Below are 26,875 nucleotides of genomic sequence, written 5' to 3'. Positions count from 1 at the left end.
CCCCACAAATCATGTCCACAGTCACAAGCAAACCAGACTTTACACAAATTGCAGCTCTTTAACTCACAGGGTAGATAGCATGATCTTTGGGATAGCTCAGAATCCCTGTTATAGTCTAGATCAGAAAAATCTGCAGAAGCTTTGTGACCACGGTGATTATCACAGGAATATAAAATCAGGGTGTCTTGAAATGTTTGCTGTCTAGGTGTTATTAATTCAGAGTCTGCAAAATATAAAGCACATCCTGTTAGTATGCTATCCACTCTAGCAGCATTTACATTATCATAAATAAAAACATATTTACTTACTATTGCTGGGAGATAATGTAGCATCATTCACCATTTCACGAGCTATCTGGTAACTACTCTGCACCTCATCGTTAAAGTTACAACACACCATGCTACAGCCGTGCAAAACGGGTCTGAATAAAAAATTTTCTTTATCATAACCCCTGCAACAGATTTTGTTGCATTCTGCCAGCTGGGGCCTTGTGTCAGAGCGTGCGACGGTAGCTTTTGCTGTTGTTTTAAAAAGAGTTTTGGAATCAGAGGTTGCCATCTTCAAAAGACTGCTGGAATTAAATCGCTAGCTGTTCAGGCCTGCCCACACAAACTCCCCTACCCTTGAGCATTGCTCATGCCCAGAATCATGGGGGGTATGACATGCCTGGGCAAGGCCTAACCCCCTTTTTTACTAGCAGACAGAAACACGCATGCCTGGAATCGCGGTCCTGACATGACTGAACAATGCTTAACCCCTACTTGCTGCCTGGCTCCTTGCCTCTTGTGAGCATTTTAATTTTTGTTAATATTCCTTGTCTTTTGCTGTAGGGGGACAGAATAAATTTTATTAAGTCCGTGCTTCAAACGGTTACGTCTACATGAGGATTTGAGGGTGCAATTGGCAAAATATGTGTCTTTAGATTTTTACAAAGGTAAAAACCAGCTGTGGGTTTTAAAAGGGTTGTGGTTTGTGTTCTGTTTCCAAGTAAAAGGCATTGTGACGAGGCAGGAATAACAAACAGTCTTGTCTTTATTCAATTCACAACAGAACCAAAACAAAATGGTGCAGATTCCTTTTATACCCCTTTTGCAGAGACAGTTTCAACCAATCAATGCAACATATTTCTCCCACCTTGCCCATGCGCAGTAGGTTGGAGACAGCCTGTCTGGTCCCAGGCATCCACGTGGTCTACCCGGGCCTTTCTGCAGCCTCCTGCACCTGCTGAATGACTCAGCAGGCCCAGGACATAACAGTTTGTTTGTTTGTTTTTTCTCCTGCATTCGAGGAAATGATTTTAAAACCGCCTAGAAATAAAGAAACCCACGATGGATTATTACTGACTGACAGTATAATTTAGTGTAAGTCTATTCAAATGTGAAATATATTTCCCAGAAATATGTATGAGATTAATGTCAAAATTTGAATATTAATAAATACATATATATTTCACTTTTAATATACAAAAATGTATAACTGCTATAGTCAAAATACCATCAGCCTCTGCAGAAAGATTTCTTGGTTAGTAAAAATTTGTACATCTTTTAATATGGACTGTAGTCTCAATATCCTGTTCATTTTATAAACATGTGAACCCATGCATATAAAGTTACTTGGAACAATAGAGCAATTAACTATAGGGGGGCAGGAGCTGAATAGACCAGTAACATGCTCATTAGCCAAACACTTGGTGTTACAGAGACTATAAGAACGTGATTCTCAGTCCTGGCTAGAACTCTTGATGATGTCAGCAGATGCTAATGAAAGCTAAGTTTTTAAATAAATTCTTCAGTCTCAGTGATCTGTGTTTTACATTTTTGAATATGAATATACCCAAGACTCACAACTTCAAGATTATTTTATATATATTTTATATATAAAATCACAGTATTCAAAAGGGAAATTGGAAGTAAATAAAAACATCCTTTTATTAAAATAAAGTTTCAGTATGGGATCATTAGCCTGCAAATGAAGATAATTATTTTTGTTTGTTGGTAGTTCAACAGATGACGGTTTAATGAGAGTATATTCTCCTTCCTTTTTTCCCCCTTTAAAACAGTTTGAACAGCAGAATCAAGGTATTTGGCAATGGAACTCTGGTTATCCACTCTGTCACTGACAAGGATGCAGGAGACTATCTGTGCATGGCCCGCAACAAGATTGGAGATGATTATGTCGTCCTCAAGGTGAATGTAATGATGAAACCTGCTAAAATTGAACACAAGAATGAGAATAATCACAAAGTGATATATGGAGGAGATCTAAAAGTTGATTGTATTGCCACAGGTCTACCAAACCCTGAGATCTCCTGGAGTCTTCCAGATGGAAGTATGGTTAATACCTTTGTGCAATCAGATGACAGTGGAAGCCGAGCAAAGAGATATGTAGTATTTAATAATGGAACATTGTATTTCAATGAAGTAGGGCTGAGGGAAGAAGGAGACTATACTTGTTATGCTGAGAACCAGATTGGTAAAGATGAAATGAAAGTGCGGGTTAAAGTAGTAGCTGAACCTGTTACAATTAGGAATAAAACCTATGTCATTCTCAACATCCCATACGGTGATGCAATATCTATAGGATGTGAAGCAAAAGGGGAGCCTACTCCAAAAGTATTCTGGTTATCACCAAGCAATAGACCAATCCCAGTCTTATCAGATAAATATCAAGTGTACATAGATGGGACACTTCTCATACAAAAAACCCAAAGATCTGACAGTGGCAACTATACATGTGTAGCCCGCAATAGTGCTGGAGAGGACCGCAAAATTGTTTGGATCCATGTCAATGTTCAACCCCCTAAAATAAATGGTCATCCTAGCACCATCACCTCAGTCAGAGAAATGGCTGTAAAAGACAGCCAGAAACTTATTGACTGTAAGGCAGATGGCATCCCATCTCCCCGGATCATGTGGGCTTTCCCAGAAGGAGTGATCCTCCCTGCCCCCTATTATGGCAACAGAATCACTGTACATCGCAATGGAACACTGGATATTCGTGGAGTAAGGCACACAGATGCTTTGCAGCTGGTGTGTATTGGCAGAAATGAAGGGGGAGAGGCCCGCCTAGTTGTGCATCTTCAGGTTGTGGATCATGTGGAAAAACCCTTCTTTGGGGATCCTGTTACTGAAAAGATAACAGCCATTGCAGGTCATAGCATCAATCTAAATTGCTCTGTCCATGGGACCCCCTCACCTAGAACTGCCTGGATCCTTCCCAATGGTACTGAACTGTTAAAACACAGTCATCTGCAGAGATTTTATCACAAAAGAGATGGGATACTTCACATCAGTGCTCTTTCTGCAACAGATGCTGGGACTTACCGTTGCACTGCCAGAAACCCAGGGGGCTATGCAGAGAGGATGGTCTTCCTCAAAGTGGGAGTGAAACCAGAAATCAGCAATCATTATAACAACCTGGTGAGCATCATCAATGGAGAGACATTGCAGCTTCACTGTGCCACCCAGCCTGGTCAGCGAGCTCATGTAGCCTGGACTCTGCCTAATGGAATGGTGTTAGATGGTCCCCAGGCCATTGGACGATTCTTCCTGTTTGAGAATGGCTCTCTCATTGTACATGAGGCCTCTGTATTTGATAGAGGGACTTACCTGTGTAAGGTAGCAACAGATTATGGCTCTTCCTTTATGAAAGTTCCTGTGATTGTGATTGCCTACCCACCCCGGATCACAAGCGAACCAGCACCTGTAATTTATGCAAGGCCAGGGAATACAGTGAAGCTGAATTGTATGGCCATTGGAATTCCTAAAGCAGAAATAACATGGGAACTGCCAGAGAAACTGCATCTAACCACAGGAGTCCAGTCTCGTCTGTATGGAAACAAATTCCTTCATCCTCAGGGCTCCCTAATCATCCAGCAGGCTACACAAAAGGATGCCGGTGTCTATAAATGCACTGCTAAAAATATACTAGGCAGTGATTCCAAAGCTTCCTATATACACATATTCTAAAATCCTAGCAAACATCTTTGAATATGTAGAGGTATTTAAAATCCTTGTCACGTGAACAATGATAGAAATATAAAGTTGCTGAATACAAATGGTGAATCACACAGCTAAATATTAATAAAATAACGAACTGCAATTGAGACAGGTATTGTTTTAGAGAAGGCTTAGGAACAATCTCAATACTGAGAAATTCTCACCATCTGCCTTGGAACCTGGCACTAGAACAAGGGGGTATACAATCAAAATTCAGTGGGGACCACCGTAAAATGGATGTGTTTGAATAGAACTTTGAAATTTGACTTGGAGGGACCCTATATCCATGTATCAATCAAGCCAAATTTGTTTGGATTTGATTAAGGGGGATTTCATGAGGACCACCAGTGTAATTAATTCTTTTGTACTATGCATAAAGCCTAAAACTAATCCTTAACCCAATTTAGGCTGTACTACGTGTTCTTCTAATTTCAAGTTCTCTTCCTTACATTCATATATTCATATGTAAATATGAATATACATCATCTTGATATAACTGACCCTTGAATGTGGTAGCATCGTTTTTGAGGTTCCTGCTACCATATTATGCCACTAGCTACCAGTGAGGTGGGTGCAGAAATTCAAAATTCAGTTGCCACGATGGGGCAAGTTACAAGGGAAAGACAAGGAGACCTTTTCCAGCAATAATCCTGCAAATCTAGTAATATATAGTTTTGGCCTAAATCTCATTTATAAATTTAATCCAATTATTTAGTGTTCATTTGTAAATTATTTATTGTTCTCATTTATTTTCCATAATTTGTAATGTTATTGGACAGGAAGCAAATTGGAATGTACTGTAAATATGTCAATATTTACAAAGAATGCTAAATTGGAAAACATTTGTTGACAATTTTTATAAGCCATTTTTATTGTATTCTAACCACAGATAAGCTTTTGAAACAAACACTTTAAGAAATACCATAGCTGTTGTGTCCTGAGCCTGCAAATGCAGGCTTGGGACGTTGCAAGTGTCCCGGGCTTTGCAGAAGCTGCCCGGGACCAGACTGAGTGGCGCCGGCTTTGCACGCATGCGCAAGGCAGGAAAAGTGCCTGTTTTCTGTTGCCATTGTGTCTGGGGATTTGGGCATATAAAAGGAGGCCTGCGTGTTTTTGCTCATTGTTGGAGTTTTGGCTGAAACTGAAATAAAGAGTGTTCCTGGAAAGATGTGTCTTCATCATTCGCCATTACTGCGAGGAGGAAGCTGTAAATACTCACCCATAGAAGTCCTGAAGAGGGAAGATGGTGTTAAAGTCAGCGTCCCAGCCTGCCAGTACAGCGTCACTGGAGAGTGAGTTTGGCTGAAAGACCCCTTCCCTAAGAGTAGCGAGTGGTGAAGTACAGGTTTAAGATGGCGAAGATCGGCCGTTTATCTGAGTTCGATGTCTCACACCTGGAGAGATGGGAATCCTACGTTGTGAGGGTGGAGAATTACTTTAGGGTAAACCAGATCAGAGAAGATGGCTTGAAGACTGCAACCCTGTTGTGTGTCTGTGGACAGGAAGCCTTTGAAATTGCAGAAAATCTGGTCGCCCCTGCTTCCCTAGAGTCAATAACGTATACTGACCTAAAGAAACTTCTGAAAGAACATTTCCAGCCTAAGTTGTCCATCATTGCTTGGAGGCACACGTTTGAACAAAGGGACCAGATTCACCAGCAGGTGAATCTGCTAAGGACTTTATTGCGGCCTTGAGGCGAGCAGCCAGACCGTGCGAGTTTAAAGACTTGGAAGAAAGGCTGCACGATCGTTTTGTATGTGGGTTAAGGAACAGAGACTTACAGCAGAAGATCTTCGCTAAAGAAGATGTCTCTTTCCAAGATGCTCTGCGAGAGGTTACAGCAGAGGAAGCAGCAGGCAGGGCGGTAAAGAATCTACGGCCACCAGAAGCTCTCCAGAGACAGTCACTGTACATCAGGAGAACGTGCGAGAAGATTCAGAGGAAGATCCTGAAGAGGAGATGGATAAGCTTCACCAGGCAGCTGGAAGGAGACAGAAGGAATGCACAGAAAAGGTCCCAACAGTTCTTCAATGCTTCGGGTGTGGAGGACGCCACAAACGAGCTGACTGCCGGTTCCGTTCCGCCATTTGCAGAGCATGTGGCAAGCAACGCCACATCGCATCCATCTGTTTGGGTCATCAGAAGGTACAACCTAGAGAAGAATTGCATCTGAAAGGTACCAGGGTCCCCAACCAAAATAGGGTGGCTTTCTGCGCAACGTGCAGTAATATTTTAAGGATAGGCACACATAAACCCCTTAAGAAGAAGCTATCCCTTAAAGTAAGGTTGCAAGGGGTTCCTTTATCCATGGAATTAGACACTGGGTCCGCTCTCTCCATTATTTCCCTCAACACATTCAGGAAAATTTGCAGCAGTAGTGGTCTTCGAGCTAAACTCAGGCCATCCAATGTAATACTCACAGACTTCCAGAATTCTAAGGTGTGTGTTAAGGGGGAGGCCACCCTTAAGATACAGTACAAGGATTTTGAAGGTCCCTTAGATGTGTTGGTTGTTGGGGGTGAACGCACAAGTGTTATTGGACTCGATTGGTTCGAGGCTCTGGAAATCCAGGTTATAGGGCTACACAATTTGCAAACGTGGAGCCTGGCAGAAGTCTGCAAGGAATTTGCAGATGTGTTTAGCTCTGAGCTTGGAACCTACAAGGGGCCTCCAGTTTCATTATGATTAGATCCTGCCATAACGCCCATCAGAGTTAAGCCCAGGAGGGTACCCTTTGCTCTCAAGGGCAAGACTGATGCTGAACTGGACAAATTGCTCCAGCAGGGCATCTTAGAACCTGTAGATTCTAGTCCATGGGAAAACCCCATAGTAATGCCTCTAAAGGCTAATGGGGACATACATATATGTGCAGACTACAAGTGCACACTAAACAAGGCACTGCAGCAGCATGCTTATCCAGTACCTGTAGTAAGCCACATCCTGGCTTCCCTCAAGGGGGGGGGGCATTTTTGCGAAGCTTGACCTCCCTATCAACAGTTGCCTGTTGATGAAGCAGCTGCTGAGGCTCAAACAATTGTAACCTATAGAGGGGCCTTTAAAGTCAAGAGATTGCAATTTGGGGTGAATGTAGCTCCTGGCATATTCCAAAGTGTTATGGAAAACACTCTGAGGGATATTCCTGGGGTCTGCTCATATTTTGATGATGTTCTCATTGCTGGGGAATCATCTCAAAACTTGGCAGAGAGCTTCTTCCCCTGCGATCTTACCGATACAACAATCTAAAGCTACACCGGTACAACAACCTAAAGTTACACCACCATCTTCTCCTTCTCTGCCAGTACTATCTGTGCAAGATATGAAAGATATAATGGGAAATGCTGTATCCCAAATCAGAGAGGAATGAAGGATCTTTTTGATCAGAATAAAACTGAAATTAGAGGGGAAATGAAGGAGCTTTTAGATCAGAATAAAACTCAAATTAGAGGTGAAATGAAGAATTTGTTAGAGCAGAATAACACTATTTTGAGGCAAGATATAGTTATGGCTATATCAGGACTTGCCACTGTGGTTGAGAAGCTTGATTCCAGGATTGAAGAGGTTGCAGATAAGGTTGATGTTCTGGAAGATAAATTTGAAGGCATGGAAAAAAAGATGGAAATTTCACAAGATGACATTGTTATGTCTCAGTATAGGGAAATGGAATATGCTTTAAGAATCAGGGGTCTGAAAGAGGATATGGATCAAGATTTGATAGAGATTGTGGTAAATGACTTTGCTGTTATTTTGAATAGGGAGAAAGACGGAATACTTAGAGAAGTGGAAAAAGTTTACAGAGTTAACTCTTGGGTCGCAAAACAGAAGAATTTACCAAGAGATGTGGTGGTTTACTTTGCAAAGAGATCTCTGCGTAATGAAATTATACAAGCTTTTTATAATAAGAGATTTCAGATTGCTGCTCAAGATGTTATGATTTTAAAGGAGATCCCATCTAGAATTTTAAGAAAGAGAAAAGATTTTGCTTTTCTAGCCAATGAACTTAAAACAAGAATGATGCCATTCAGATGGGAGATTCTGATGGGTATTGTTGTGAGCCATGCGGGGACGCGTTATAGACTTAATACAGTCACTAAAGCAAAGGAGTTTTACAGATCGGTCCTGGGAGCAGGCTCACCATTATCCATGATGCAGAAAGTTCTGGATGGTAAAGAGGTTGAACAACAGTCTGAAGGATAAGGTGTGATGCTTGCTGGAAAACCACAGGTGGAGTGGTCGCAACAAACAGAGATCAAAGAGCAAAGAATGACCCGTGCAGCACATAGACGCAAGGAAAAGGAACAACAGAAGAAAGAAGTCAAAGAATCTCTTCAAGAAATTGTTTCTTTGCCGGTGGGAGGAGCAAGACCCAAGAGTTCTGCAGCACATTCTTCAATGGCAGATCTTCAAGCAGTCTTCTCCAGGCTCCTGGTTAAGGGAGATGGTAAAGCTCCTGACCTGGAATGCTAACGGCCTCAATTCTCCACAAAAGAGAAAGAAAATCTTTCACTACTTAAAGCAACATAATAATGATATTATCTGTTTGCAGGAAACACATATCTTATCTAAAGATCAAAAATATTTAGTTAATGCTCGTTTGGGATCTCATTTTGTATCTTCTGCTCCTAGGAAAAAAGGGGGTGTAGTTATTTATGTCAAGCAAAACTTACCAGCCAGTTTGGTAGAATCTGATCTTCAAGGGAGATATGTTATGATTGAAGTTGGTTTATATGGTAAAAAAATACTTATAGTGGGGTTGTATGCACCAAACCAACAACAGGAACAATTTTATAGATTGTTACATCAGAACTTAACTTTGTTGGACTATAGATCTGTGATATTAATGGGTGATTGGAATGGTGTGTTAGATACACAAAGAGATAAAAAAGGAACTTCCACTTCTTTTAAACAGGCTAAATTACCTAAAGCCTTTTTTGACTTGAAAGAGGACTGGGAGTTGCGAGATTACTGGCGTGAACGCAATCAGGAGGAGAGAGACTTTACCTTTTTTTCAGACAGATATCAATCCTTCTCAAGAATTGATTTTTTTTTATTACAACTGATTTATATTTTAGGGTAAAGAACGTTAAGATTTTTCCTAGGACATTGACAGATCACAGCTCAGTTTGGATGGAGTTGCTTGAGGAAAAAGACGAGAGGAGATCATGGAGGATCAATGAGAATTTATTCAGACAAGAAAAGAATGTTCAAAAACTAAAGGGACATTTAAAGGACTATTTTCTTTTAAATATGCACAAGGGAACACCAATGTCAATGGTATGGGATGCAGGTAAAGCTTTCATGCGTGGGATTTTGATACAAATGAATAATATTCATAGACAAAAACAGATTCAGAAACGTAAGGATTTGGAAGATGAGATTAAATTAAAAGAAAAAATTTTGATTTTAAATCCCACAGATGAAAAAGTTAAAGAATCTATAAAATTGCTTAAAACACAATTTAATATGTTGATGGCTGATCAAACTGCAACTAATTTACTTTATATGAGACAAAATATATTTTGCAATGCCAATAAACCAGGGAGATGGTTGGCTTACCAATTGAGAAAGCAACAGAAACAGAGAATTATAGATAAAATAAATTATAATGGTAAATTGGTACATCAGAAGGAGTTGATTAAGAAATCCTTTTTAGATTATCATCAGAAATTATATAAGAGTACCAATATACAGGTTTTAGATATAGACAACTACTTAAATGAAGCCAACTTTCCTAAATTAACAGAAGACCAGAAACAAGAAATTAATGGTTTAATTACCAGTGAGGAAATTGAGACAGTGATTAAAGAATTAAAATTAGGTAAAGCACCGGGTACGGATGGTTTGACATCTATTTATTATAAAACCTTGGTACAAGAGGTGATTTAACCTTTAAGACAGCTGTTTAATAATATATTACAGGGTTCAGAGATCCCCCCGTCATGGGGTAGAGCTTTTATATCTTTAATCCCAAAAGAAGATCAAGATCTTACCTTACCAAAGAATTATAGACTTATATCACTTCTAAATGTAGATTATAAGATTTTTGCAAAAATACTAGCTAATAGGCTTATGAGGGTTCTGCATCAGGTTATACATAAGGATCAAACGGGGTTTATAACTGGAAGGTATATGAAGAATAATGTCAGACAAATTATTAATTTATTAGAATATTTAGATAAAAATAATCAAGTTTCTGCAGGATTGATATTTTTAGATGCCGAGAAAGCTTTTGACCAATTGAATTGGCAATTTATGTTAAGACTAATTGAGAAAATGAATTTTGGAGAAAAAATTTTACAAGCTCTTGGTGCTATTTATCAAAAACAAACGGCACAACTTATAGTTAATGGGGGCTTATCAGAGGTTTTTACAATAGAAAAGAGGACTAGACAGGGATGCCCATTGTCACCTCTGCTGTTTGTTTTAACTCTGGAAATATTGTTGACTAAAATTCGAGAATCACAGCAAATAAAAGGAATAGAAGTCAATAAAAAGAATATAAACTAAGAGCTTTTGCAGATGATTTGGTGGTTACACTGTCCCAACCTACTTACTCTGTAGTAGAGTTATTACAATTGATATACCAATATGGACAGGTTTCGGGTTTTAAAATTAATAACAACAAGACTAAAATACTACCTAAAAATATGACTAACATGGATAAGCAGACTCTGGTTAATCTGACAGATTTTGAGGTTGTTGATAAGGTAAAATACCTGGGGGTTACTTTATCTGTCTCTAATGTAAAATTGTATAAAAATAATTATGAAAGGTTGTGGGTCAGGATACAAAGAGATTTGAAAAATTGGGAGAAGTTGCAATTATCTCTTTTGGGAAGAATTGTGGTGATCAAAATGAATGTCCTGCCTAAGTTCCTTTTCTTATTTCAAATGATACCTATCTTAAAGAATGAGGTCAATTTAAATGAATGGCAGAAAGGTATCAATAAATTTATCTGGGCAGGGAAAAAACCAAGAGTAAAGCTTAAAATTATACAAGATACTCGTGAGAGAGGTGGACTCAAGGTACCGAATTTGAAATTGTACTATGATGCTGTGGTTTTAACATTAATTAGTGATTGCGTTAATTTAACAAATGTAGAAATACTCCTCTTGGAGGGTTGGGATTTACTTTTTGGATGGCATGCCTATTTAATTTTTAATAAAAAAGTTGATCGGGTTTTTAAATCCCATATTATAAGGATTTCTTTACTTCGGGTATGGAGGAAATATTATAGAAGTGATTTTAAAATACCATTATGGGCTATACCTTGGCATGCGATAGAGGGTATAAAGAGAGGAGTTAAGATGGATAGCGTTTCCTATGCACAACTACTCAGATGGGATGGTAAAAATTGGCAGTTAAAATCTTTGGAAGATTTAGCACTAGAAAACATTATATACTCGTGGTTTCAGTATAGACAAATAGTGGATAGATGGAAGATAGATCGTAATGTGGGTCTGCTTAGAGAAGATGAAAATTTTTTTAAACAAGTAAAGGATCAAAGGCGAACTCACATTAAGAGAATTTATGGGGTCCTAGTAGAATTGGATTCAGAACCAGAATTAATTAAAGATTGTATGATTAAGTGGGCACAAAATTTCGGTGAACCAGTTCTACTAGATACCTGGGAAACCATCTGGGAGAGGAATGTTAAATTTACTCAAGCCCAGAACTTAAGGGAGAATTTTTATAAAATGTTTTATAGATGGCACCTTGATCCACAAAAATTGTCTCGTATGTATCCTGACCTACAGCCTAAATGCTGGAGATGTGGTTGTTTGGATGCTACTTATTATCATATCTGGTGGTCGTGTAAAAATATAAAAGCCTTTTGGATTAAGATATGGTGGAATATTCAAAGAATTTTTAGAAGGAGGGTTAAATTTACCCCACAATTGTTTCTGTTAGGTATTGTTACTGATTGTGACACTAAGGAGGTTATATTGATGTTAAATTTAATCACAGCCGCAAGGTTGTTAGTAGAGCAATATTGGAAGAAGGAATCTTTGCCTACTTTGCAAGAGTGGTTTTCTAAAGTTTCTTATTTGGCGGAAATGGCAAAGATTTCGGCTTTTTTAAAGGATCAATCGCAAGAGAACTTCTTTGCGGTATGGGAAAAATGGATAGATTTTGTACAACACAGGTTGGATATAAAAAAATATTATTTAGTTTTTCAATAACTTATATATAAATTTTATATTTTATAGATTGTATTTTTCTTTTTTCTTTTATTTTTTTCTCTTGCTCCTTATATCTTTTATCTCTACTTTATTTTTTATATTTCTTTTCCTCTTTTTTCTTTTTTATTCTTCTTCTTTCTAAGCATTTTTTTCTTTTTTTTTCCTAATAGTTATGCTTTTTACATATATATATATATTATTGTTAATTATTTTATAAGTTGTATAAGTATTGTATTTAGACTTATTTATGGTTTATATTCTTCTTTTTGAGATTTTAAGAAACTTAAGAAATTTTAATTAAGCCTATATTCAGCTCTGGGAAGGTCGAGGGAGGGAGTGGGAGGGTTGGGGTGGGTTGGGTAGGGTTGTTTTTCTTTTTTGTAAAATTTTAAAAATTTTCAATTAAAAAAAAAACTTGGCAGAGAGATTAAGGGCTGTCTTGCTTCGTTTTAGAAGAGCAGGCCTTAAGTTAAAGAAGGACAAGTGTAAGATAGGAGTCAATTCTACTGACATTTTGGAATTCAGGATAGATGCTCAAGGCATTCACCCTTCTGAAACTAAATTGAAAGCCATTCGGCAGACCCCAAGCCCTAAGTCTAAGGGAGAACTACAAGCCTTTTGGGGGCTATTAAACTTTTACCATGCATTTCTGCCACATAAAGCTGCAATAGCTGAACCTTTGCACAGGCTCTTAGACAAACAAGCCTGTTGGCAGTGGACTAAAGTCCATGAAAAAATTTCAATGAGGTTAAAGCCTTGCTTACTTCCAATTAAGTGCTAGCTCACTTCAATGAGCAGCTACCTGTTTGCATTGCCTGCGATGCATTCCATATGGGGTGGGAGCTGTACTTAGCCACCTGAAGGCTGATGGGACACAGGTCCCTGTGGCCTATTATTCCAGGACCCTGTCTTCTGCAGAGCATAATTACACTCAAATTGACAGAGAAGCATTGGCTATTGTGGCTGGCATTAAGAAGTGTAACGATGCTAAGAAAAAGACTCAGGCATGTCTTGAGCAGAGGTTTTGAAGCTGCATGACACAGCTTCACACAGCTTGACAAACTCTGAGTTTATTGTTTCTTATATACTTTTTACATACATAGGCTTTACCATTAACTGCTGACATTTTACATTTAGAAGTTTAATCTTTAGCTGTTGACATAAAGTAATTGAAAAATTCCTTCATATAAGCAATTATTTTCTAGTAACACATTACCTGTTGAGAGCAGGTAAAACAAATACAGGTAAATTAGGAAAGGAGAAAGAACCGATAAAGACAAGAAGAGATAAAGACAGGAAGAGATAAGGGGGAACTTATTATTTAGGTAGGTAAGATATTAAGTCAAAAAGGGGGTGATCTTTTGGCTACTTCCTTGGGACAAAGGGTATCAAAAGGTTATGAGGTTTGTGGGGAGCAGTGCACGGCAGTTTGCTGCACATGCAAATTCCTCCACATTCCACCTTTTTTATTTTATTAATGAAGACATTTTAAGCAGGAGTAGTTAGTGGGTCTTAGCTTAGTATGGAAGATTGCAAGACATCTTATTAAGTAAAGAAAAAAGACATTGAAATAAACAATAACAGCTGATAAGGATAGCAACTATTATAATGAGATATTGAACAATCTTTCCAAGAAGGCCAATGGGAAGCCATGACCATAGAGCACTCCACCAATTTCCTAAGGTATCAATTTTTAAATCAGAAGCCAAGTTATGTAAAACATTAATTTGCTTTTGAATAATGCCAGATTGCTCAGAAATATTGAAATAACACAAAAAACTGAAGCTGGGACACACACAGGTATAAGACAGGTAGAGAGTAAATTTTCCATGTCATATGATTCAGAAATACAAAAGTCTGTCACTTGTGTTACATTAGCTAATTGCACCCAGATATTATATTTCATCCGTGATTCTAAAGGATGAGATGGAAGAACTTGAGCCCCCACACAGCAATTAAGAAGGAAAGAGAGGCAAAGAATGACTAAGGAATTTGCAGTCAAAACCACAAATATGGCAGCGCATAAGTTCTCTGGTGTAGGTTCTTTTTCCTGTTGCCTCAGAACCTCCTGCGCTTTGGATGTCAGGTTCTTCACATTGTCCCAGGTTGTTGGTCAATTGCGATGGCAAGAGTGAAAGGGATGTTGTGCTGTCTGAAGAGTCATCTGCTTCATTTCCATTATTGGGTTCTGGACTTGATGCCATGACATCTTTGGCTGGTCACACACACTGGGCTGGAATCCAGAGAGGGCCTGTAGGAGCAAGCACAGAGCATAGCCTTGCCCCCAAATTAGTACTGGAATTGGATCTAACCAGGTTTTATCAGGCAATTGCTGATAATATACCAATGGATTAGGAAGCACAGCTTTCTGCTGAAAGTGACGCTGGTAGGCAGTAGTGTTTTGAAAAGAAATATTTAGCTGGTTTAAAGTTATTAGGACTTTATTGACTTGATGCAAATTGCAAATTAGGTACCCTTGATCCCTCCTTTTTTAATTGTTTATGAAGACAGTCCTTAAAGGACCGATACATATGTGAGAAACAAAGGATAGCTGCTGTAAAGTTAAAAACAAAGCCATAAGATTGGGGTTGATCCTGGGCATGATGTAAGTACCTGTAAGATTAAAAATAAATTGGCACACATAATGAGAATCAGAGATTAAGTTAAAAATCTGTTGAGAAAAGGTGTGGAAAGCTAAAATAGCAGCAGATAATTCTGAGCGTTGTAATGAGGATTGCACTGCAATGTAGACAGATGATATGAAATACAGCCTATATATTCAGCATTGAAGAGATAAGTTATTCTGAAAATAAAATTGAAAATCAAATTTTGGGATAAGAAGAAAAATATTAATTAAATCAGTCCCATTTCAAGGACAAGCTTGATTGTGTCCTGAGGTTATTTCAGTAACAGCCTGGATAAAAGATAAAACATTTTGTGATGGGATAAGTAAAGCCATTCAATACAATATACTTTTTGCGCTTCTAACACAGCTAATACTCCTGTAAGTAGTTTACTAGTAAGAAATATCAAAAGTGTTAAGTGACAAATTTTATATGAAATTCTGTCCACAAATTGAGTACTCAAGTACTTAATTTGCTCAACTGTGGTAAATGCTGCAAGTGGAACTACAAATGAGATCTCCAGGTTGTTTTCCTTTGGTCAATAAATTAAATTCCAAGTTAATCAAAGATGCAAACAAATTTCTATTAAGTAGGTTAAACATTTACAAAACTTAAGTTTTGCCAGCTGAAACTGCAAGAGCCGGGATTAAATTTCATCTCCATTCGCAAACTGGAATTCTAAGCAGAGAAGGAAAAAAAAAGTTTAAAACGAACAGTTCCCCCCCTTCCTTCTTTCTTTTGGTCTCTCTTGCTCTTAAAGCAACACAGCCAGTTGAAAAACAAAAGAGACAGGAAAAAATTTTTTTTACAAACTTCTCACTACTTCTTTTTGATAACAAAAACTGGAGTGTTCCATGGACTAGTGGAAGGGGCAATGTGTTTGGCTTGTAATTGTTCTTGAACAAGAATTTTTAAGGCCTGTAATCTGTACAGAGGAAGAGGCCATTGTCCCACCCAAACAGGGGTAGTAGTTAACCAAGTTAAGGGTAAGACAAACACTTTATTCATCAAAGGTGACAGTAGCCCCCCATTTACTAAGCAAGTCTCTTCCCCAAAGGTTGACATGAATGTCAAGAATGAAAGGACGAAGTTGAACAGTTACAGTAGAATTAGGAAGACTTGCAGAAAGAAATTGTGTACTTTGTCGTGCACCTTGTCGCCCTCCTACACCCCAGACACTAGGGCATGGGTCAGTGGGCCAAGATGCAGGCCAATCTTTAGCTGAAATTACTGAAACATCAGCCCCTGTATCAATTATGCCCTCAAAAGGCTTACCCTGAAAAAAGACTGTCTGACGGGGTCGCTGGGTAGTGATTGGGGTGGTTAATGCAATTACAACAGGATCTGTGGAACCAAACCTGCCGTTCCCTCGATCCCTATCACGACCCCCTGCAGGGACAAAATAGGGCAAATGGAGTAATTGTGCAGGACTAGTATTACTTGGCAAAGTCTGTGGCATGTTAGTCCATAATTGAATAAAGATGACACCTGTATAGTCAGAATCAATTACTCCAGGTATTACAAAAATTCCCTTTTTTTCCCATGCTAGAGCGAGGCAAAATTAATCCAACATATCCAGAAGGGAGAGGTCCAGAAAGTTGTGAAGGAATAATTTGTACTTCTCTGGGAAATTTGAAACATACGTCTTGTTGGATAGTTAAATCTATCCCAGCACTCCCTCTAGTGGCAGCAGGGCTATTGTTAATTGTTGATGGAATTACTGAAGGGTCTCTGTTTGGACCGGGGCCAGAGACCGGCCCGCTTTGAAGTTTCCCGACCGACATTCATTAGCCCAATGAAATCCCTTATTACACTTAGGGCATTTTATTTTTGGACGTCTCCCAGCATTATTTTTAAATGGTCGGGAGGCATACTTTCCTCCTCCAGGATTTCTGCAATCCTGTTTAAAGTGTCCAATTTTACCACAATTATAACATTTCCCCTGAGGTTTTGTAAGAGCTGCAGCTAAGAGATTAGTTTGAAAAGAAACAGTCCCAATATCCTGACATGCTTTTATCATTTCTGCTAAATCTGGTTGAGCTCCCAATCCAATAATGGCCCGTTTACATTCAGAGGTGGCATTTTCTTTAGCCAATTTCATAAGCAATTCAGCTTGGGCATCAGGATTATCAATTTGTCATCTCAAGGCATCTTGCAGACGGTTAATAAAATCTGCATATGGTTCATTTGCCTTTTGACGAATATTTGAAAATGCTTGAGATGGTTTCCCAGTTATAGGAACTTTTCCAAAAGCTTTGTAAGCACATTCAGAGGATATTTGAAGAGTAGCTATAGGCAAAACAATTTGTGCATCCACTGGAGTGTAATCACCAGAGCCATATAACTGCTCTGGGAGGTAAGCACCTCCAAAAGTTGCTGCTCTTAATGCACATTGATGTCTAAACTCACTATCCCATACCACATACTGAGCTGGTGTTAATAACATACGAATTGTTGTTTTCCAATCTTCTGGTACCAAAACATGATTCCTCATTGTTGCTTCTAACATACCTTGCACATATGAACTACCTAACCCAGTATCTCTTATACCCTTACGCAATTCTGTTAAGATTGCATAAGAAAGTGGTCGATATTCAACCACTGGGGCTCCATTCTCATCTACCTGCCCAGTCAAATGTACAGGACAAACTGAGAGCATATCTGCTATTTCCTGCATATCTCCCTCTCCTTTCGCCATTTGATTTTCTAATACATGGCGAATAGAAACATAAGATCTAGAGTTCTTTTGCTCTGAAGGTGTTACATCTATCGTGGAAGATATAGGAGCTGATGGAACTGAAACCTTTTCATGATTAAAACCTGGAGAGGGAGTAGAACTTAATTGTACTGCATCAGCTCCATATTTTTCCACTGCATGGCGACACTGATGCCAACAATGCAAAACATCCACTGAGGCTCGGGGTTCCTGATGAAGGGTGTTACCTATTCTTTCCCAATCCTTAAGTTGGAGTGTCCCCCTTTCAGGATACCAAGGACAGTTTTTTCCTATCTCACTCACCAGCTTCCTAAGCTCCCTTTCAGGCATGGTCATGCCCGATTTGTGTAGGAGAAACTTTAACTCCCTTACATGCTTTTGCTTATGGTGAGATATATCGCAGCCCATACTTACAGTTTGAGAAATCTCGCAGGACAAGAAGACGAGAAGGTGCACCAAGGGGTCTGTTCCAGACGACTGTAAATATGTTGGTTGCTGCTTTCCCTCGGAAGGGGATGTCCCTGTTCGGGCGCCATTTGTAACGATGCTAAGAAAAAGACTCAGGCATGTCTTGAGCAGAGTTTTGAAGCTGCATGACACAGCTTCACACAGCTTGACAAACTCTGAGTTTATTGTTTCTTATATACTTTTTACATACATAGGCTTTACCATTAACTGCTGACATTTTACATTTAGAAGTTTAATCTTTAGCTGTTGACATAAAGTAATTGAAAAATTCCTTCATATAAGCAATTATTTTCTAGTAACACATTACCTGTTGAGAGCAGGTAAAACAAATACAGGTAAATTAGGAAAGGAGAAAGAACTGATAAAGACAAGAAGAGATAAAGACAGGAAGAGATAAGGGGGAACTTATTATTTAGGTAGGTAAGATATTAAGTCAAAAAGGGGGTGATCTTTTGGCTACTTCCTTGGGACAAAGGGTATCAAAAGGTTATGAGGTTTGTGGGGAGCAGTGCACGGCAGTTTGCTGCACATGCAAATTCCTCCACAAAGAAGTTTCATGATTTCATATACAGCCACCACTTCACGGTCTACACTGACCATAAGCCCTTGTTGGGATTGTTTACCACTTCCAAACAAACTCCATATATCTTGTCTCCTCATATGCTGCATTGGTCCATTTTCCTGTCAGCATATGACTACACGTTGATTCACAAACCTGGAAAGGAAATGGGTCATGCAGATGGCCTGAGTAGATTACCTCTGCCAACCTTGGAGCCTGATCCTGCTCCAGCCATTAATATTCTGTCCATTCAAGAGCTGCCTGAGTCTCCCCTCAATGCTAAGGATGTGGCTGCAGAAACTGCCACTGATCACATGCTTACACGCGTGCTGACATGGGTGTTGTCAGGATGGCCTGACACGTGCCCGGATACTGAGTTCCAAAGTTTCTGGCAAAAGAGGCATGAGTTGTCCACTTTCAAGGGATGCTTGTTATGGGGTAGTAGGGTAGTAATCCCAGCCTCATTGAGGTCTAGAATCTTAATCTCTCTGCATGAGGGACCCCCTGGGATAGTCAGGATGAAAGCGCTTGCGCGCAGCCAATTGTGGTGGCCTGGCCTTGATAAAGCCATTGAGGCCCAGGTGCATGGGTACCATGTGTGCCAACAGTCCCGGCCTGAAATGCCTCAGGCCCCAGTTCACAGGTGGGAGGAAACTCAAACCCCATCGTCTAGGGTACATAGAGATTACGCTGGGCCCTTTTAGGGGCAATTCTTCCTGGTTGTTGTTGATAGCCATTCCAAGTGGCTAGAGGTTGTTCCTGTGTCCTCCACTACTACTGCCAAGACTATCCAGGTGTTGAGAGGAATTTTTGCAGCTCATGGCCTTCCAGATGTTCTGGTTTCAGATAACGCTCCTCAATTTACCTCTTCTGAGTTCCAGGCTTTTCTTCAGGCCAACCTGATCCGCCATGCAACTTCGGCTTCTTTCCACCCATCCACCAACGGAATGGCTGAGTGCATGGTGTGCACCACCAACGATGCCCTTAAGAAACTGACTTACAGTAACTGGCATCACAAGTTAGCAGACTTTCTTCTTGCACATCGCACCACACCTTGCACAGCCACAGGGAAGAGCCCTGCTGAACTTCGCTGGGGTCGCCGGCTCATCACTAAGTTAGACAGACTGCACCCTGACCAGGTGGCGTCTCAGGTGTCGCAACCTCGGGCACTGAGGAGCCTGCAAGTGGGTGCTCCGGTCTGGACTCAGAACTACAGGCCCAGTCATGGGGCAGGGGGTCACCCCATACACCCATACTTACTCCAGCCAGGGAGTCACACAGGGGGTATCCACACTATTCATACACAACCAGTAATGCTCCAGACAGGGAGACTGACTGGGGGTATCCACACAACTCACATCCGACAAGAGAACTGGCAACACAGCATGGGGGCTGGCCCAATTCTGCAACTGCTCCCAGAAGGAAGTCCTCTGGAAAGGGGGCAAATAGAGAGGCAACTCCTGATTCTGGCACCTTAGGCATGACCTTGGGGTCCACAGAGTACTGGGGCCCCGTAGACACCCCTGACTCTCCATCTGCTGATCTTGGGCTCCAGGGACAGTGCTTCCAAGGAAGGTCCATTGTGGATCCAGGGAATACCACCCCTCCAAGGGATGCTGGGTTGAGCTCAGAGGGCTCAACCAGCCAGCAGATAGGCAGGTCGACCAGGTACTTGGGGCAGCAAAGTCCTGACCTACCGAGTCTGGCAGGTGAGCAGGTAGGTCAGGCAACAACACCAGGGTCTCCTGAGGCAAGTGGGCAGCAATATCTTGGATCACCCAACCTGGTGGGCGAGGAAAGGGACCAAGCAAACTCTTCCGGTCTGAGGAGGTCGCAAAGGGCCAAGTGCCCACCCAAATATCTTTCAGATTTTGTGAAGTTGCTGTCCAGTTCCAGGGGTAATGCCCTTAAAGTCATAGACTGATAATGTTATTTTGTTTTATTTATGATTTCGGGTATAGCTATTCACCAAAGCAATGGGAAGAAACTTGTGGGTGGAGGCCACCTCAGGCACTCCCTTCCATGTTTGGCTGTGAGGAAGTATGACACTCTTCCCAAAGAAGAATGTTAAAAAATGACAGGATTGATTCAAACTAGTGGGGAGGGGTGTTGTGTCCTGAGCCTTCAAATGCAGGCTCAGGAAGTTGCAAGGGTCCCGGGCTTTGCAGAAGCTGCCCGGGACCAGACTGAGTGGCGCCAGCTTTGCGTGCATGCAGAAGGTGAGAAAAGCGCCTGTTTTCCGTTGCCATTGTGTCTGGGGATTTGGGCATATAAAAGGAGGCCTGCGTGTTTTTGCTCATTGTTGGAGTTTTGGCTGAAACTGAAATAAAGAGTGTTCCTGGAAAGATGTGTCTTCATCATTCACCATTACTATGAGGACTTAACAATAGCAGTATTACTCTAACAAAAGTTGACACAGGAAAAAATGCTTCCTTCTCGTTGGTTGCAAGTTATTCATTTATATCTCATCCTACCACATCCAGTTTACAAGCCTTGCTATAAAATTATTCCTAACTCTTCTTCTATCACAGGGGTTAAGGAGCATGTGGATCTCTAGAAGTCAAATTACAATGCTCAGCAGCCCAAGGCAGCAAGGATTTTTGATACAAACCATACTGTAACTTGTCCTTAAGTATTGCCATTTGTGCAATGATGCTGTGATAAATTGACCTCACCTATGCCCCTAAAGATTCCTATGCCAGGAACCATGGTCAGAAAACAGGGCTGCTAAGAATTCAGCAACATCAAATGTTCCCCCTTTCTCTTTTGCCATTCTCTTGAATCTTCAATTAGTAATAACTGAGTAATAACCCTCTGATTTTATTTCAGCATGGCCAAATAATAATTACTGTAAAAATAAAAATACAACTCAGCAACAGAATTCCTAGCTGACATCAGTCATCCTTTTATTTTATATTTGTCTCTGTGTGTTTTTCAGACTATGAGACTAGAAGAATATCAGTGACAGGTGTCTCAGTACATAAATTATTGGTCTTTACAAGACTGATATTTTACTGTATTTTATATAATATTAAGATCAATATACTGTGTTTTATAATAAAAATATTTTCCACATTTTTTTCATAGTGGCTTTTCTATTGATCTTCATGGTGAAGATAAGAATTCAATAAGGGTATATAAAATAACAACTTAATTTCATTTTAATTCTTAACTTTAGATATTCATACTGATTTTTCATGAATATGTTGGTCCTCATCATACATCCACATTTTGGAGAATGGTGCATATTACAATGATAACAATACCTGTTTACTGTTGATTTTCTCTATATCAAGGGGAGCCAATTCCATTTTCTTGTTTAATAATTGTAAAGGTAAGATTTTCAGCACTTGTATAATACACATATGATTCAGAAAATCACAGCATTTTGCTGTTGCTTTAGGGAACTTGTAATAATCTTGAAATCTTAGTGGATCCATCAAGATTTCTTAAAAGGAAAGTAGTCTTTGTTTTGTTGAAATGAAAGTTACAGTATTTATAGAATAGTCTTGTGCATACAGACAAAAAGAACAAATATTTCAATCCCTTAAAGATTTAGCAGACTGTTCAAGAACGATATATATATATATATATATATATATATATATATATATATATATATATATATATATAATATTGATCAGCCTCTACATACCTATTAAACATGAAAGACATTCATTTTTTGAGTTTTAGAAAGAACAGGCATACCACCCACACAACACAATGACAATATCAATCTATTCCTAATATTCTCTTTTTTGGGGAAGTATGATTAACTATATTATTAAGTAACCAAATTAAATCCAAGATGCATAAAAAAGAAATGGAAATTACAGAAAAATGTAAAATGTAAGTACAGTAAAAAGACAGGCACTGTACTAGTACAAATTGTATACCATATATTTTCAATCTATCAGAATAGAGCTGGAAGGTACCTTGGAGGTTTTCTAGTCCAGCCCCCTGTTCAAGCAGGAGATCCTACCATTTTAGACAAGTGGCTGTCCAGTCTCTTCTTAAAAACCTCTAGTGATGAAGCATCCACAATGTCTAAAGGCAAGCTGCTCCACTGGTTAATTGTGCTCACTATTAGGAAGTTTCTCCTTAATTCCAGACTGCTTCTCTCCTTGATTAGTTTTCATCCATTGTTTCTTGTCTTGCCTTCTGGTGCTTTGGAAAATACATCGACCCCCTCCTCCTTGTGGCAGCCTCTCAAATACTGGAATACTGCTATCATGCCCCCCTAGTCCTTCTTTTCTCTAGACTGGCCATACCCAATCCTGCAACCATTTTTCATATGTTTTAATCTTGCCTTAGTTGCAATTCTTTGCACTTTTTCCAAAGTCTCCACATCTTTTTTGTAATGTGGTGACCAAAACTGGATGCAGTATTCCAGGTGTGGCCTTACTAAGGATTTATAAAGTGGTATTAATACTTTACATGATTTTGATTCTATGCCTCTGTTTATAGAACCAAGGATTGTATTAGCTGTTTTGGCTGCTGCCAAACACTGCTGGCTCATGTTTAAGTGATTGTCCACTAGAACTCCAAGGTCCCGCTCACAGTTACTGTTTTTGAGCCAGGTTTTGTCTAATCTGTACTAGTACTTTTGATTTTTCTTTCTGCACATTAAATATCATTTTGTTGGACAGGATCCATTGTTGAAGTCTGTCAAGATCTTTTTGGATCCTTAGCTTGTCTTCTGGGGTGTTGGCTATTCCTGCCAGCTTAGTATTATTGAAAGAAAAATCTTCATCAGGGTCCAGTCCAAACTGGGAATAAACAAAATGGAGACTGCTTTAGAAGGTTGGAGTGTATTGAAGAGCAAAGCCAGACAGAAGCATGACCCTGAGAAAGCTGACCACATGTTGTTGGGAATGGTGGGTTTTTATACCCTCTGAGGCTGTTGAGGTTGTTTCCTGTTCCTGTTTGAGGCTTTGTATTTCCTGTGTCATGTACTTTGACCTGAGTCTGGGTGTGCCTTTTTGGTATTGATGGGTTAATCCTATTATGTTCCCAAAGGTCATGTCTTTTAGAGTTTAGTTGGGGTATGTAGATTTTATGGGTCTTTGTCTTCCTAATCTCACCTCATCTCAGCTTCTAGCTTCCTGGCTCCAACCTTCCTGAATGGATTATTACATCTGCATTTCTAAAAGCTGGTTTCTGCTGACTTTTCTGACTGGGGGGAGGGAGTAGTTTCTGCCTTTTTAAAAAATCTTGTCCATTATTCTTTTGGAGAAATATATTCTGCATTTTTAATATTCCCTAAAATATTTATTTCTCTGGATTCTTCCCACAGTATCATCTGCAAATTTGATGAGCTCCCTTTGAACCTTGTGGTACCTCACTGCTTCCTTCCTTCCATGTAGATGTAGTACCATTAAGGACTACTCATTGAGTATGGTTTGTCAGCCAGTTAAAAATCTGTCTGGTGGTGTTGTTGTCTATCACACATTTTTCTAGCTTACCAAGAAGTAGCTTGTGGTCTACTTTGTCAAATACCTTGCTGAAGACTAAATATATTATGTCCACAGCATTTCACTGGTCTACTAATTTAGTCACTTTTTCAAAGAATGAAATGATTGGTTTGGCATGATCTGTTTTTTTTTATTAAAAAGTTTTATAAAAATTGTACAACCAAAGCCCACCCACCCTAACCCCCCCTCTCCCTCCCCCACTTCGCAGAGCTGAGTACAGGGCTTCAAATATAATAATCATACTATCAGAATCCAATTATATTTAATCTCTAGTTATCAATTATAAAAACCCCATTTCTGCCTTCTATGGATTCTGCCATACGAGGAAGGGAAGGGGGTGAACAAAGGGGCTTTATGGCCCTCACTTCCTTCGGTATACTTCAAAGGAACTGAATGTGTGTATTGCCAAAAGAGCTAACCATAAGAATGGGGCTATTGCCTTTCATGTAGTTTTCTTTGAAGTCTCCATCCAGCCGGCAGTAAGGAAAAGGGATTGGGAATGCAATGCCTGAGACTGTCGCTGAAAGAGGGGGGTGATTGGGTGGGGCTACTGGGGAACCCCTTAAAACCTTGAATGGGAGAGCTTGGACCTGTCTAGAACGCCTGCACCCATTTTCTCTTAATAAAGGATGCCTGTTGGAAGAATTATTCCAAGAGTTCTGTCTTCTTAAGATGCAAAGTGGGGTAGGTCCTTACATTAGACAGGACTTGCAAAATTAATCCACCTGGAAAGGGGGACCCTTGCCGGGGGATTTTGCAAAAAATTACCATGTCAGACAATGGAGCAAGAAAGGGAGAAAACTCCCTGGAAAGAGAGCCGCTGACCCAATTGGAACCTTGCCAGATGTTGGGATCCGAGAGGTCAGATTCCTCAGGAGAAGAAGTGATGGAGACATGGGACCACAAGCCTTGCTGGTCAATGGGTGTTGGAAAGAAAAGTGAGTGGGGAAAGGAATCAAGAAAGGTGACCCTGAGATGGGGGGCCAAGCAACCAGAATGGAAGCAGGAGATGGAGAAATCCCTGCATGCAAGTGAAGAGGGAGAAAGCTGGGCACCATACTCAGACTGGATCCTAGAGAAAGCTATTGACCTGATAAAGGGAACTCTCAGCTCCCTAGGAGAGGAGAATTCTGAGCCCTACGGCCGCCCCAGCTCCTGGAGCCGCAAAGGGAGAGACACCCAGGGGGAAGTGGAACCTGCAGCCCCGGGGACATCTGCTGATCCAGTAGTCCCCACCCCCTACTGAACCACAGATGGCAATCTGGATGGAAGACACTACCACCAACAACGGAGGCACCGATCCATTCTAAGACGTCCGCCGTTGGAGGTGAAATTCAAAGGGAAGCCAACACGCTTGGGGTGTCGAAAGGGAAAATTTTTTCTAAACTAGACCTAAGGGAAGCTTACTATCACGTGAGAATTAAGGAAGGGGACGAATGGAAGACCGCATTTAACTGCCCCATGGGGTGCTATCAATTCAAAGTCTTGCCATTTGGATTACAAGGGGGCCCTGCAGTCTTTATGCAATTAATCAATGACGTTCTAAGGGAGCACCTGTTCAAGGGGGTCCTTGTTTACTTGGACGACATTCTTATCTTCACCGAAACAAAAGAGGAACATGTCAACCTTGTCAGAGCGGTTTTAAAGAAACTGCGAGCCGCCCACCTATATGCCAAACTCTCAAAATGCGAATTCCACCAGGAAAGGATAGACTACCTAGGTTATCGCATATCCCCCCAGGGCATTGAAATGGACCCAGAGAAGGTCAGAGCAGTATTAGATAGGGCACCACCCTGCGCAAGAAAGCAACTACAAAGTTTCCTGGGCTTTGCAAACTTTTACCGCCAATTCATCCCCTCATTTGCCCAGATAGCCTTGCCCCTCACTAACTTACTAAAAACGAAGGGAACATCCTCAGTAAAACCTAGCCAGCCACTAACATGGACAATGGAGTGCCAAGCAGCATTTGAGAGACTAAAGAGACTTTTTTCTGCCGAACCAGTACTAAGACACCCAGAAATGGACAAGCCCTTCATAATACAGGCAGATGCAAGTGATGTGGCAGTGGGGGCTGTGCTATTACAAGTAAACGATGATGGAGTATTGCAACCCTGTGCATATACATCCAAGAAACTCACAGAAACAGAACAGCGCTAGCCCGTATGGGAGAAGGAGGCATATGGGATACGTTGGGCATTACTCACATGGCGACAGTTCCTGGAAGGCAACAAAATCCCCTTCCAGGTGTGGACTGATCACAAAAATTTGGAAGCCCTGAAAACGCCCAGGAAACTCAATCCCAAACAAGCCCTCTGGTCCCAGCATTTTCACCAGTTCCAATTCAAGCTCAAACATTTACCAGGGAGAAAGAACCTCCTGGCAGATGCACTATCTTGCATGCCCCAATATAACAGCGCATGAACCACAGACTCTAAACCAATAATGGCAGAGTCACAACTGGCAGCACCAGTAACCACAAGAACCCAAGCTAAATTAAAACCACAACTGGACAGCCAAACTGGAATTGAATTCCGGAAACGTTTGGAAACAGATGAATGGTTCCAGAAAAACAAAAATATGTGCACAATGAGAGACGGGTTGCCTTGGGTAGGGGAAAAGTTATATATACCAACAACCCAAAGAGTCACTTTCATGCAGCTTTGCCATGACACAAAATCAGCAGGGCATTTTGGATTTGTAAACACTTTACACTTAATTAAACGGCAATTTTGGTGGCCATCAATAAAAAAGGACATAGAAAGTTATGTGGCCAGCTGCCCAAAATGTGTGATTGCAAAGAGGTTGCAAGGGAAATCGCCAGGACTATTACAACCAGTGGCAAATCCCTCAGCCTCC

At 40.3% G+C, this 26,875-nt stretch overlaps 1 protein-coding gene across 2 annotated transcripts in view; it reads left to right on the top strand.

The window, feature by feature from the left end:
- The window catches only part of MXRA5 (matrix remodeling associated 5), a 52,672-nt gene extending 47,038 nt beyond the window's left edge, over positions 1-5,634 (top strand). For both annotated transcript variants that reach the window (XM_039325161.1, XM_039325160.1), the window contains one exon: positions 2,060-5,634. In XM_039325161.1, coding sequence (XP_039181095.1) covers positions 2,060-3,968 — 1,909 coding nt within the window. In that variant the 3' untranslated portion in view covers positions 3,969-5,634. The remainder of the gene's footprint in view (positions 1-2,059) is intronic.
- Positions 5,635-26,875: the final 21,241 nt, after the last annotated feature.

The sequence above is a fragment of the Crotalus tigris genome, unplaced genomic scaffold, assembly GCF_016545835.1.
Source record: "Crotalus tigris isolate CLP2741 ecotype Arizona unplaced genomic scaffold, ASM1654583v1 scf7180000024317.942107, whole genome shotgun sequence".
Classification (NCBI taxonomy): Eukaryota; Metazoa; Chordata; class Lepidosauria; order Squamata; family Viperidae; genus Crotalus; species Crotalus tigris.
The sequence above is the reverse complement of the archived record's forward strand: the minus strand, read 5'-3'. Positions and strand labels throughout refer to the sequence as shown.